The 13,787-nt window shown below is 44.1% G+C and overlaps 1 protein-coding gene across 1 annotated transcript in view; it reads right to left on the reverse strand.

Annotated features, from left to right (window-relative positions):
* The window catches only part of KIAA1549 (KIAA1549 ortholog), a 105,621-nt gene that overhangs the window by 16,049 nt on the left and 75,785 nt on the right, over nt 1-13,787 (reverse strand). Inside the window, exons 16-17 of the mRNA XM_014546701.1 lie at nt 7,883-8,197; nt 2,105-2,151 (exon numbers count right to left, since the gene is read on the reverse strand). Coding sequence (XP_014402187.1) covers nt 2,105-2,151; nt 7,883-8,197 — 362 coding nt within the window. The remainder of the gene's footprint in view (nt 1-2,104; nt 2,152-7,882; nt 8,198-13,787) is intronic.

Genomic DNA, 13,787 nt, shown 5'->3' on the forward strand with positions numbered 1-13,787 from the left:
CCTTGATTCACACTAACGCCCCAGCATTTGCACCCACCACTGCTTCTGCACCTCAGTGCAAATGTTAACACAACGAAAATGTCAAATAACACCTTAGTGTCGTCATGAAAATGGTTTTGGCCTCAAGATGCCCCTGAAAGAGTCGCAAGAACCCTCCAGGGGTCTCAGAATCCCAGTTGAGATCCACTCCTCTAAAGAAATTCAAGAATTAAAAAAGTGAGAGTCTGAGTACAAGTCTTTGCAAATAACAGCCAACCGGTAATTAATAGATCAAACCAGTTCTATGAGACTGACTTGCACTTATTCCTCAGTGTTATTTCTGGAGTGTATCTCTGAAACTGAAACCCAGCCCGTGTATGTTACTCTGTTCAAATAATGGCTGCTGTTTCACAATGACCTCTGAGGTCTCTGACCCTGCAGATCTAAGAGCTTAAAATAAGGCGAGATCTGTACATGGGAGCTCACATGACCTCGTTACAATCTCTGGCCCATCCACCCATGAACGATCTCTTCCCCTTTAGTTGTTTCTACTTGACCCAGTCAGCCAGCCCCCTTCCTCCTACATGTGCAGCCCTTTTCTCGTAAATTGTGTGCTCAGGTAGTTCAGTGTGATCCAAGTACTGTGGATTCCTTTCCCTTGGGTGACCATGAAGTTTATCATCCAAACCAGAAGAGTTTGGAGAGTGAGAGTTATTAATAATTAGGCTGGACAACAGGTCTAAACTGGAACTGAACTGGGTGAGCCAGATCACATGGTCCTGTCACATTAACTACTTCCCTGGATCACCTGAGCACCACATGCTCTCTCTGCCTGTGTTGTTTTGCGACCACAAAGCAGTGCCCAGGTTGGGGAGTAAGGTTGGGGAGAAATAAAACAAGCTCCTCTGAAAATGAGGAAGAATAGAGAAAACTAAAAAAATAAATAAATAAAGAGTAAGCAGATACAGCATTCCCACTTCTGTGTGACTCCTGGCCGTTGAAGGCGAGTTGGGTATAATTTCTGAGATTATTTTTCTGCAATTCCTTCTTTGTAATAAATCAACTGTCCACTCATGTGTAGGTCTGTTTATAGGCTTTCTAGTCTACTCCATAGCTCTATTCCATTGCTCTGTTTGTCTAGCTTTAAGGCGAAACCACACTGTCTTAATTACTTGACAGTAATTTATAACATTTAGAATACTCTTAACATCTTATCCTTCTTTCTTAGAGCACTCCGGCTCTTCTTGGTTTTATGTCTTCTCAGACAAGTGGGCCTTACCTCCATATTAAGCATACTTACTTTAAAATCTGTGTTCAATATCTCCAATATCTGGATCCCCTCTAATTCCTTTTCGGTTGTCTGTTTCTCTTTATTACTTTTTAAATCATATTTTCTTTTCTTCTCATATGCTTGGTTTTGTGTGTCTGTTTGTGTGTTTGATCTCATGCAAAACTATAATGATAATGGGAGGTCTAACATGGTATTATCTTCCTGTAAAAGAGAACTAATATTTGTTTCTGCCAGGACGCTGGATGGGGCAAACAATGTCTGGTCCCCTCAGTCCAATCAGGGAGCGAGTCCTGCCGAGCTGAGTTTTAGTTCTTGTAGGGACCCCTGTGCTTACCGTTAACCCTTCCTCCAAGGTTAACCCCTAAGGGTCTGAACTCAAACCTTTGGGTGTTTACAAGGGCCTCCCTTCCTGGTCCTCCCAGCCTCATGAGTCTGCCAAAAGCTTTGCTCAGCTTCTCAGATGCCTCCTCCAAAACCAGCAGGTGGCCCCGGGAGAGAGCGGCTCAAAAGGCAGGGCTACCTCTCTGGATTTCCTAGATGTTGGCCCATGCTTCCCTGCCTGTTAGCTCTCTGGCTTTTGTATTTTTATTTTAAGACTTTGTCTAACTTTTCCAGTTGTTTTCAGAAAATTATCTAGTCACTCATTACTGGAGGCAGAACTTAAATTCTAACTTTTTTCTCCTCTTCTGATTAGATCAAGAGAATACAAGTCAGAATTTTGTATCTGCTTATATTAGCTAAAAAAACAAAACAAAACGAGTTTACAGAATTAAATTTAAAAGAAAAACAGCCTATGCGAGGAAATCCTAATACATTTTCTCCTGAAAACTTTACCTTGGCAATGGGCCTGATGGGGGTGTCATTCCATAGTCGTCATATCTCTGGAAGAAAGTCAAGAGAAGATGAAGATTAATAGTCAATACTTATTAGGAGGTGAGAACAGCAAACTTACAAATTTAGGTTTATGGGATCAACTTTCAAGAGAATTATTTTCTCATAAAAAGTGAGCATGCTATTGGGGCACGATGCCATCGTGTACTGCCAGCAGTTTCAGTTTGGGGAACTGGCTACCAGACTTGAAAAAAAAAATACACAACTAATTTCTAGACCTTTCTTGTTTTAGTAAAAATGTAAATAATAGGATTTCTGTGCCTGCTCTTCTGTATAGGCTTATTCTCTACAAACCTGTCTGTCTCTTCTGTTAAAAAGGCAGGCCGAAAAACAAACAAAAAAAGACAGGCCAGAGTGGCCACATTTTTAAAAAATATGTTTTTATTGGTTTTTTTTAGAGAGGAAAGGAGAGGGAAACATCAGCACCTGGCTCCTGCATGCCCCTACTGGAGATCCATCAAACCGGTGACCTCTCCAACATGGGACGACACTCAACCAACTGAGCCACATGGGCCAGGGCCAGAGTGGCCACATCTATTACAAGTGACTATCAACCTCGGCAATGATAGTCACGTGATCTAATGAGTGCCCAGTAGCAACTCAAATACACTTAAACTAAACTCTGCAAATGCTGTAAAAAGAGAAAGACTATAAAGAACTAGAATTTAGACTCTTCAAGATGAAATGAGCACTTTCAATTTTCTGGTTTCCAGGAGGCCCGGCCATACCCCTTGCTCCTAAATTCCATGAGATGCCCCATATCCTTCAGTCAACTCTATTTCCTTGAGCTAATGTGAGCTAACCGAGTGCTCTTTGACTAAAACAACATGGCACCCACTATGTGGCATTCCTCAAGAAATCAACACATCCCAACCCTAACATACACAAGACTCCTGTGTCAGCATTTCTTTTCAACGACTGTGAATCAAAATGTTGGAATCGGGTGTTTTAGCAGAACAGTAACTCTGGACAGAGTCTACCCAAGTCCAGTCCGTTTGAACCAATTAGCTGTTCAGGATCAGGAGCTCCAAGTTTGGTTACTAAGTCAGCCTTGTTTCTGGACCTTCTCTAATATTAGACCTTATTTTTAAAGCTCCCATTTACTGAATTAGTATTTTGTAGTAATCACTGTACAAGCACTAACTCAGGCCTGCAGAAACACTAAAAAAGTGCTCACTGCCTCTGTTTTGCAGATGACACCAACTCACAGAGAAGTTAAGACATTTCCTCCAAATTTGTCTTTCTGACGCCAAAGTCCACCCTTTTAACTATAGTACTCACTGCCCATGGTTCCCAAACCAAACTTTCCCCCGTAATTCCACTTCTATTGTCTTGGAAATGTAGATGCTCTGGAGTCAGACAGACTGGCCAAGCTGCTCAACTTCTCCAGGCCTATTCCCTTATGCCACGAAGGACCGAATGAGCTCTACCCCTTACAGATTCCGAAGGCATTATTAGACAGGAAACTGCGCCCAAACACTTCACCTTCTCACCTTTTCCGCTCCCATCCCCTTCGCAGAAAGAGAGAGATTAGAACAGTGATGGCGAACCTTTTGAGCTCGGTGTGTCAGCATTTTGAAAAACCCTAACTTAACTCTGGTGCCGTGTCACATATAGAAATTTTTTGATATTTGCAACCATAGTAAAACAAAGACTTACATTTTTGATATTTATTTTATATATTTAAATGCCATTTAACAAAGAAAAATCAACCAAAAAAATGAGTTCGCGTGTCATAGGTTCGCCATCACTGGATTAGAATGTTGTGGAGTTCCCCAACTGAGATAAAATAGGCCAAAGATGAGTGTGGAAGAAGGGAGGAACACAGGGCAAAGGAGCTTCAATTCTTTTTCTAAATAATTAAAGGGAAATCTGAGACTGGGAAGTGGCCCTTATGCTTTCAATACAGTTCAGTTTTTTAAACATATTCACATAGCCCTCACCAGTTTGGCTCAGTAGACAGAGCATCAGCTTGCAGACTAAATGATCCCAGGTTCGATTCCGGTCAAGGGCACATGCCTGCGTTGCAGTCTCGATCCCCAGTAAGGGGAGTGCAGGAGGCAGCCGATCAATGATTCTCTTTCATCATTGATGTTTCTAACTCTCTCCCTCTCCCTTCTTCTCTGAAATCAATTAAAATATATTTTAAAAAACATATTCACATACAAAATAAAACAAAAAAGAGCAAGGCTTAGCAGTCTACCTATCAGGATTTCGAGAGGTCTAATAAGAGATAAACTAAAAGAAAAACAGCCGTGCTAGGCATTTCAATTCTATCGTAGTCAGAAAAGGTTATTTTTCTAGAGACTGCTTGCCCCAGTGAAAAGGTTCAAAAAAAATAATGCTGCAGACAGGAAGTCGGGCATTTACTTTAAATGGGTCACTCCTAGATAAAAGTTTGGAGGTCAAAATAAAATTTTAAGGTTTTGATCACCTATGTCATCACAAATCCTATTTTAAGGCAACCCTTCTTTTATTGTTGTTTTTACAAAATATGTTTTTTATTGATTTTAGAGAGAAAGGAAGGGAGAGGGAGAGAGAGGAAAAAAAAACATAAATGAGAGAGAGAAAAACATCGATTGGCTGCCTCCTGCATGTCCCCTACTGGGGATGGAGCCTGCACCCTGGGCATGTGCCCTGACCAGGAATCAAACCAGCGATCTCTTGGTGCATGGGACGATGCTCAACCAACTGAGCCACATTGGTCGGGGGGCATCCCTTCTTTTGAATAACAGTCCTACAGAGAAAGAGAGGTAAGTCAAATGGTTGATGGAGTCTGGGATGAGTCTGCTTGTAAATGTTGTAGCTCAGGGATCCATACCTGCTACTTAAATGACTAGTCCAGGGAGGTTAATTCTACTAAGAAAAGCAGAAGTACCACCTATCAAGTAGTCTGACTCATCAATGTATAACTAACACCTTTATGCTGGCAAAATGTCAGCAGATGGTAAAGAAAGGCTCATGGGGTAACTGAAGGCACCTTGAAACCACATTCTTGCAGCTTTTAGTGTAGTCAGAAGAAGCAAATAAAGGGTGATCAGGTTCCCCCTGGCAACAAACAATACTTTTATGACCAATTTATAAACATGTTGAAATTATATTAGATATGCACAGGTACAACCAATGATCCTCATTTTCCACTACATTCAGCTGCTATCATCCTCATCCGAATACAAAAGGATAACATCCACGATGAGAAAACCATTCAGCGGCAGCATTTACAGAAATATTGCGATGAGCCCTGGCCGGTTTGGCTCAGTGGATACAGCATCGGCCTGCGGACTGAAGAGTCCCAGGTTCAATTCTGGCCAAGGGCACATGCCCAGGTTGCCGGCTCGATCCCCAGTGTGGGGCGTGCAGGAGGCAGCCCATCAATGATTCTCTCTCATCACTGATGTTTCTATCTCTCTCTCCCTCTCCCTTCTTCTCTAAAGTCAATAAAAATATATTTAAAAGAAAGAATTACTCAGTAAACTGAGCATTGGAATTCAACTGAACAACAACAACAAAAATATTGTGATGGGTCTGAATTCTTTGAGATAGTAGATTAAGGCCTTATCTGATCATTGTCCAATAAGATACAAAGAACAAAGGTGAATTTACCCACATTCTAGCAAATCGAAGTGATTTGCTTAGAAAAGACCTTCCTGTCTTAATGGCAAAGAAGACAAAAAGGAAACAGCACACAACTCTGGAGCCAATAAACAAATGAACAAACACAAGTTTCAAAAAATGAACATACAGAAAAGTCAGAGAATCCAGACTGGATGAAAATATAATAGATTTTCCACAACTAATTTGAACTATAAAAATGGCAGATCTTTTTTTTTTTTTTTTAATCCTCACCCAAGGATATGTTTGATTTTAGAGAGTGGAAGGGAGGGAGAGAGAAACATTGATGTGAGAGAGAAATATCAATCGGTTGCCTCCCATGTGCACCCCAACCGGGGCTCAAACCCGCAACCTCTTTGATGTGCGGGATGATGCTCCAATCAAGCGATCCACTGGGCTGGGCGGCAATTTTTTTTTTTTTATGTTCAACAATGAGGTGATAAAACATCAACATGACCTGCAATGAGATACCATAGACGGTGGAAATAATTTGAGGACCAAAATAATGTCATTGTGACTCTACGAAATCAACTAGAAGGGAAAAGAATAGCATGGCTTAACATCAAATTAACGTCCCAGAGAAAAGACCCATGATGACCATAATGAAGGCAGAAAGGCAGAGAAAAAATGGACAGGTTGGCTAAAGCAATTAGAAATAAAGCGGTAGCTAGAGAAGACAAAGATGGGCCAGCAAAGATAAATGTTATCCTTGATGCCAATAGAGTAAGAACATTATTTCAGAAATACAGTTTTCCCGAATTGAATGAAAGAGCAGAATCTGAAGATAAATTGAACATTGGTTATTCAGGAGGAAAATGGAAACTTATTAAGTGCCAAGAGCTCTTCACAGAACAATTCAGGAAGCACTGAGAGCAGATAGAAGTGACATGTAGAGGCCAACAGGAAACTAGTTGTCAGAAAGTGAGAACTCAAAACACTAATTCCAAAGAACATGTGCACCCGTTTTCCTTGCAGCGTTATTGACAATAGCCAAGCTATGGGAGCAACTCAAGTGCCCATCAATAAACAAATGGATTTAAAAAAAATGAAAAAAAGCTGTGGTACATATAGACAATGGAATATCACTTCACCATAAAAAAGAATGAAATCTTACCATTTACAAAGCATAGAAGGACCCCGAGAGTATTATGCTAAGTGAAGTAAGTCAGAGAAGGACAAATACCATATGATTTCACTTACATGTGGAATCCAAAGAATATAAACAAAGAAAACAGAAACAGACTCGCTGATAGAGAACAGACTGACGGTTGCCAGAGAGGAGGGGGCTGGGAAAACGGTGAAGGGATTGAGAAGTACAGATTGGCAGTTACAAACTGGGCATGGGGAAGTGAAGTACAGCATAGGAACATAGTTAATAATATTACGATAACGATGGATGGTGCCACTTGGGTACTGAAAACATAAGGGGGAACACTTTGTAAAGTATTTGATTGTCTAACACTATGCTGTACAACTGAAACTATTACAAAATAATATTGAATGTAAACTGTAATTGAAAAAAATTAATAAGAAAAAGAGCCGAAACCGGTTTGGCTCAGTGGATAGAGCATCGGCCTGCGGACTGAAAGGTCCCAGGTTCAATTCCGGTCAAGGGCATGTACCTGGGTTGCGGGCACATCCCCAGTAGGGGATGTGCAGGAGGCAGCTGATCGATGTTTCTCTCTCATCGATGTTTCTAACTCTCTATCTCTCTCCCTTCCTCTCTGTAAAAAATCAATTAAAAAAAAAAAAAAGAGGTGGTGGCATTTGAAAAAAAGAAAAAAGAAAGTGAGAACTCAAGACTAAGTTAAGAGGCTCCCGATAGGTCTTCCTCTTCCTTCCAAGACCTCCTGACGCCAGAGGATCCACCCTGTGTTAGCCTCTCGGCTCGCTGGCCTGACCAACACCAATAAACAGTATTGTACTTGTCAGCCACCACCCCGGCACCCTCCACTCAAGACCAGAGGCCAGGAGACAATTGGAAGTTCTTGCAATGATCCTGGTGAGAGATGACGGTGGCTCCAACTGGTGTCTAGTGCAGTGGAAGGAATTTGAGAGGAAGAATCTACAGAGCTCCAGACTGGAGAATTCTAGAAGGTCCATACTTACGCTGCACGGGTTGTTGGCCATCTGAGCTGGGCTGTAGAAGGAGCCCCATTGGGCGGCTCGTCTCTCTTCCCGGGAAGGGGTGCTGCTCACGGGCAGGCCAGCTGGGACCCCGGGGCCTGCAGCAGCGTTGGTGGGCTGGCTGCTGGGGGCCACGAGGGCGAAAGCGTCGTCCAGGAGGGAGTGCATGGTCTGGCGGGCTTCTTCAATGGACGGCTGGGGCGGGATGTACTGCGGGGCCGGGAAGGGCAGGCCTGGGTACCGGCCCAGCTCAGCAGAAGACGGCGTCTGTACGTCTGCCGGGAGGTCGGGGTCAGACTACAGCGGGGACACAGCAAAGGAGAAAGAGTCAGACAAAAGCCTCAGTGGTGACCTGAAAACAAAACTCTATCGAGGGCCAAAATGGAATTGAACAGTCTTCATTGACATGAGGAAACGGTTTCTCATAAGAACTTTTAAGATGACAGCCGTGGAAAGTATGTTAGCTCTCATGGGTGCAAAGAGTTTGCATCAGGAATTAAGGAAGAAAATGAAAATATTCAATAATCATTTGTCCGGCAAAACTCCTGCAACTGTCTGAAATGCGTTTCAGTACCTGGAAGTATACACTTTTATTGAAAGCCTCTAAGTAACCAAAATTGATGTCTCAATCGACTTACTGAAATAGCTGGTCAACTTTCCAAAGAGGTAGAAACCAAAAACTAAAGCGGTCTACTGACTATTAGCAATAGAAAAAACAGCCTTACACACCCCCAAAAGAGTTAAAAGTCATCACCATAATATAACTGTGTGTATAAATAATTTTCATACCTATTATGACAATGGTTTCAACAGTAAATAGTAATTATTTATTCAGAAACTGTCTTTAAAATGGAGGTATCGCCCTAGCCAGTTTGGCTCGGTGGATAGAGCATTGGCCTGCAGACTGAAGGGTCCCAGGTTTGAGTCCAGTTAAGGACACATGCCCAGGTTGTGGGCTCAGCCCCCAATGAGGGGCATGCAGGAGGCAGCTGATCAGTGATTCTCTCTCATCATTGATGTCTCTCTCTCTCTCTCTCTCTCTCTCCCTCTCCCTCTCTCTCTTTCTCCCTCTCCTTCTCTGAAATCAATAAAAAATTTTTTAAATGGAGGTATCGCTGGATAACATAAGTCATCAAGAAAGGTTTAAATTAGCCCTGGCTGGTGTGCTCAGTGGTTAGAGCGTCAGCACAAGCACTGAAGAGTCTCAATTCCCAGTCAAGGACATGCAATGCACCTGGGCTGCAGGTTCGATCCCCGGCCCTGGTTGGGGTACGTGTAGGAGGCAACCAATCTATGTGTCTCCCTCTCTTCCTCTCCCCCTTCTCTTCTTCCCTCCTTTCCATTCTCTCTAAAACTCAATGGGAAAAATATCCTCAGATGAGGATTAACCAAAAAAAAAAAGAAAGAAAGTTTTAAATTCTCTTGTCTACGAGGCGGGGGTATAAGTCACAATTGTGTGTTTTTAAAATCTTACTTTCTGATACTGCCTTATGAGCAAAATGTTGTCATAAACACTCAGATAACCTGTAAGAGACAAAGCAGGGATCCAATGGAGAAAGAGGCCCTTCAGGTCCCAGTGGCTCCGGACACCCATACAGCACAGTCACTCCAACTGACCCTGAAGAAAGAAGAGGGTCCGCAGGACGGGCTGGTGACCATGCCCTCCGTGAGGACGCGTGGACGCCTTCTACCCAGAAGGCTTTGCTCGCCCTGCTGGCCCTCGGTTTCGCTCGGCTGGCTGGGTCACCCTACTGAAGGGCCGAGGAAGACGTGTGTATCTGTTTGGATCGGCAAGTCACTCACAGAAAGAAACTTATTCCATAGACACATCCTTACTCAGCCAACCGTCTGGAAAACGCTTCCTAATGATGATGGCCTATCCAACGGATGATCAGGTAGTACTGACACCAGCGTCACACACTTCAGGGAAGCTGCTGCTTAACTCCAGAGAGAAAACCAGGCCACAAACTGGCAAATCCACAAACAGCCCACAGACCTGCAGTAGTGTAGTCATATAAAGGGTGAGCCACATGGAGAGTTTAAAAACATACTTAACCACTATTTCATAAATCTGAAAATTTCCTATTAAACCTGATTTCTGGATTCTCTTGTCAGAATGAGGCTCGGAGTGCCCTCCTCAGATGGGGCAGGTGGCCCTGTAGGTCTGTTTTTCTAATACTGCAATGACCCAGTAAAGGTTCCACTAACGGACATGTGTCATCAAGGAATGCCAAGTAAGGATTCTGGGCCTCAAAGTGGGTCTCTGGTTTATGACGTAGCATTGAATAAACTGTGTTCCTTTCTTTTGAGGTGAGCAAAAGGTCCATATGCAAGCCCTTCCCCCATTGTTGGTTTTTCTTTTGTTGTTGTTAATCCTCACCTGAGGATATTTTTCCATTGATTTTTTAGAGAGAGTGGAAGGGAAAGGGGAAAGATAGAGACACACATTGATTGGTTGCCTCCCACACGTGACCTGACCAGGGCCGGGGATCAAGCCTGCAACTGAGGTACGTGCCCTTGCTGGGAATCGAACCTGGGACCCTTCAGTCCCCAGGACGACGCTCCATCCACTGAGCCAAACCGGCTAGGGCTACTAGTTTATCATGAGGCGCAGACAGGAAAGCCTGTGGTCAGTAGTGTGCCACCAAGTAACGGTTCCTGGTGGAGAAATGGAAACGCGTGTCTGGAAACACGTCCTACTGGTAAGTAAGAGGGTCTTTCTAAAGACACAGGGGATGTTCCTGGTGGTGGTTCCAGTCGCTGACACGGGAGCTGTATCACAAGGAAGCAAGCAGGGTGGCCACCTACACAGCCACAAGCCTAGACTGAGATTGCACTGGGGGAAAACCTTATACGCACTCGAGGGGAGTCCAGGGCTATAGCCACTGCCAATCTCACCATTAGTGCTCATAATTTCAGAGAAGCTTTAACACTTATTGCAAGAGAGAGATGTTCTGAAGGTGGGAGGGAAGGTTTCCTCGGATCCCCACTGGCCCTAGGAATCCTGCTAAGAAGGCCCAGAGCCACACAACCAGGAGGTCAGAGCCTCCTGGATTTCTTCCTGTTGCCTCGTCATTTCACGGCTAGCCTAGCAGAACTTGCAGGCCAAGACAGGGCGTCTTCATGTTCTAGATCTCAACATCGAGCAGTGTTTCACCGATAGATGGAACTCAATAAAGAATGCAAAACCGTCATCTACAAAAGTATACTTCTCCAAGACCCCCGAGTTGGAATTTGAATTCCATCCTCCTGAATCGCAGTCTGATCATTCAGTCATACTGTTTGTTTGTTCATCATTCATTCTTCAGAAAAATATACGGACCTTTTTACTTTTAATCACCACAAACCATGTATTCTGGTGCCTATTTTGCAATCCTCTGTGGGTTTTCTGAGAGGGATCATACACCCTGGTTGGCCCAGGACAATCTCGGTCATGCCTGTTGTCCCAGTATAATAATTAATAGTGTTCCTTTCTCTCTCACAAGTGTCCGGTTTGAATGATAAATTATATCAGGGGTTGACAGACTTTTTCTGCGAAGGGCCAGACACTAAGTATTTTAGGCTTTGTGCATCATACCGTTTCTGCTGCACCTAACAGGACTCTGCCCTTGTAGCAAGAGCCACAGATAACATGCAAATGAATGGGCACGGCTATGTTCCAATAAAACAGCGGTTCTCAACCTGTGGGTCGCGACCCCTTTGGGGGTCAAACGACCTTTTCACAGGGGTCGCCTAAGACCATCGGAAAACACATATATAATTCATATTGTTTTTGTGATTAATCACTGTGCTTTAATTATGTTCAATTTGTAACAATGAAAATACATCCTGCATATCAGATATTTACATTACGATTCATAACAGTAGCAAAATTACAGTTATGAAGTAGCAACAAAAATAATTTTATGGTTGGGGGTCACCACAACATGAGAAACTGTATTAAAGGGTCGAGGCCTTAGGAAGGTTGAGAACCACTGCAATAAAACTTTATTCACAAAAACAGGCAGCTGGCTGGATTTGGCCTGAGGGCCATAGTTTGCCTAGTCCTGATTATAAACATAACCTTAGTTATAAGGAATCCAGGAATATATTTTTCACTTAAGGTGATATTTTGAGGGGAAAAGTGTAAAAATCAAGATAATTAAAAAACACGTATGTCAAGTATACTGCCCAAGAGAAGGCGAGTTCCAAGAAAGGCGTTGTCTTTGAAAATATGTGTTTCAGAATTTTTAGGGAGAGAATAGGAAGGAAGCCCATCTGAGGAAGATTTTCATTTCAGGGAATTTGAAAAACAGCCATTGGAGAAGAGCAGCTGACTGAAGTGGCTCTCCAAGGAAGGGCACTCTCTGCTAAAAGTAAAAAAATTTTTAAAAAACCACACACACACGCCAAAAAAGCAAGGAGAAAAAGGTCATGGACGACGAAGGCAAGATGGAGAGAGCAAGGGAAGACGGTCATTCCCCACACCAAACGTGGAGGCATTGGGTGAGGGCACTCCCATGAGGCCTGAAGGCTCCCCTGCAAGTTCCCCTGAGAGGACCAGCCCCCTGGTTAGGGAAGTGGAGGGGGGAGAAGCAAGTTCCTCCTCTGTTGGTTAGTGTCACCGCATGACTCTCCAGGGAGCCAAGGGGACTGCCCTCCCCAAAACCAAACCAAACAGCAGAGATGCCCAGACAACCGCCTGACCAACAGCAGCAGCACAAGAACGCCACCTACTGTAAGACCTGTGAGCGACGTTCCCCGGCCAACGGAATTCATTCACTGCACGCAGAGAGGACTGACTCCATTCTGTCTACTGAGAGCAAAGCATTCTAATTTGCTGACCTGCCAACTCCCTGGAGCCACTCCAGCCCTCAGCAGCAGGGATGAGGGGCACGGTCCGTCTTGAGGGACTAGAGATACATAAACTCCCAAGGAAAGCCTGGCTCTCTCAGATGGCCAAGATTCCATTACAGGTGGCCCCAGGGCCGGCATGGTGCCTGGCACATTTATATAATTATATTTAGTGCCTGGCAGTGTTAGTTTTTAGTGTAATTTAGGAGACAAAATATAAAACTCAAATACATGGCTGGCTGCATCAGCCCTATGTAAAGGGATCGTGTACCCCCTTCTCCAAGGATGTGCTTACTACTCATTTCCCTCCTCACAGGGATGGCCGTGTACGTTAGCCTCTGGGGGGAGAGGGGCTGGTGCAACAAGACAGGGCTACACCCTGGCGTGAGGCTGCAGGCGTCCCACCTCGCGCTCCCTGTCCTGGTGCCTTTGTTCTGTATTTCTCGTGGCTCCTTGCGGAGGCTGGCCCTCTCTTCCTACTCAATGGGGTCTGTGTGTGTGTCTTAATGCTACCCGTGTCTGCCTTTTACATTTCAAGCAACTCTGTGCCCTTTCTGCTTCAAAGAAATGTTTAATGGTTCTCAACCTTCTGGCCCGTTAAATACAGTTCCTCATGTTGTGACCCAACCATAAAATTATTTTCGTTGCTACTTCATAACTGTAATGTTGCTACTGTTATGAATCGTAATGTAAATATCTGATATGCAGGATGGTCTTAGGCGACCCCTGTGAAAGGGTCATTCGACCGCCAAAGGGGTCTCGACCCACAGGTTGAGAACCGCTGGTTTAAACCCATATTTCTTAGCTTCCAGTAAGCGCTTTCTCCCATTAAAATTATATATATACTAGAGGACCAGTGCACAAAATTTGTGCACAGGTAGGGTCCCTAGTGGCTGCTGGCTGCTGGCTGGGGCCTCCCTTCCCTGGCTGCCAGCTGGGGCCTTCCTTCATTCTGCGCCGCCCCCTGGTGGTCAACGCACGTCATAGCGAGCGATCCAACTCCCAGTTGGTTGAATTCCTGAGGGGACACTTTGCATATTAGGTGCGCATTTAT

Source organism: Myotis brandtii, unplaced genomic scaffold, assembly GCF_000412655.1.
Source record: "Myotis brandtii unplaced genomic scaffold, ASM41265v1 scaffold455, whole genome shotgun sequence".
Taxonomy (NCBI): Eukaryota; Metazoa; Chordata; class Mammalia; order Chiroptera; family Vespertilionidae; genus Myotis; species Myotis brandtii.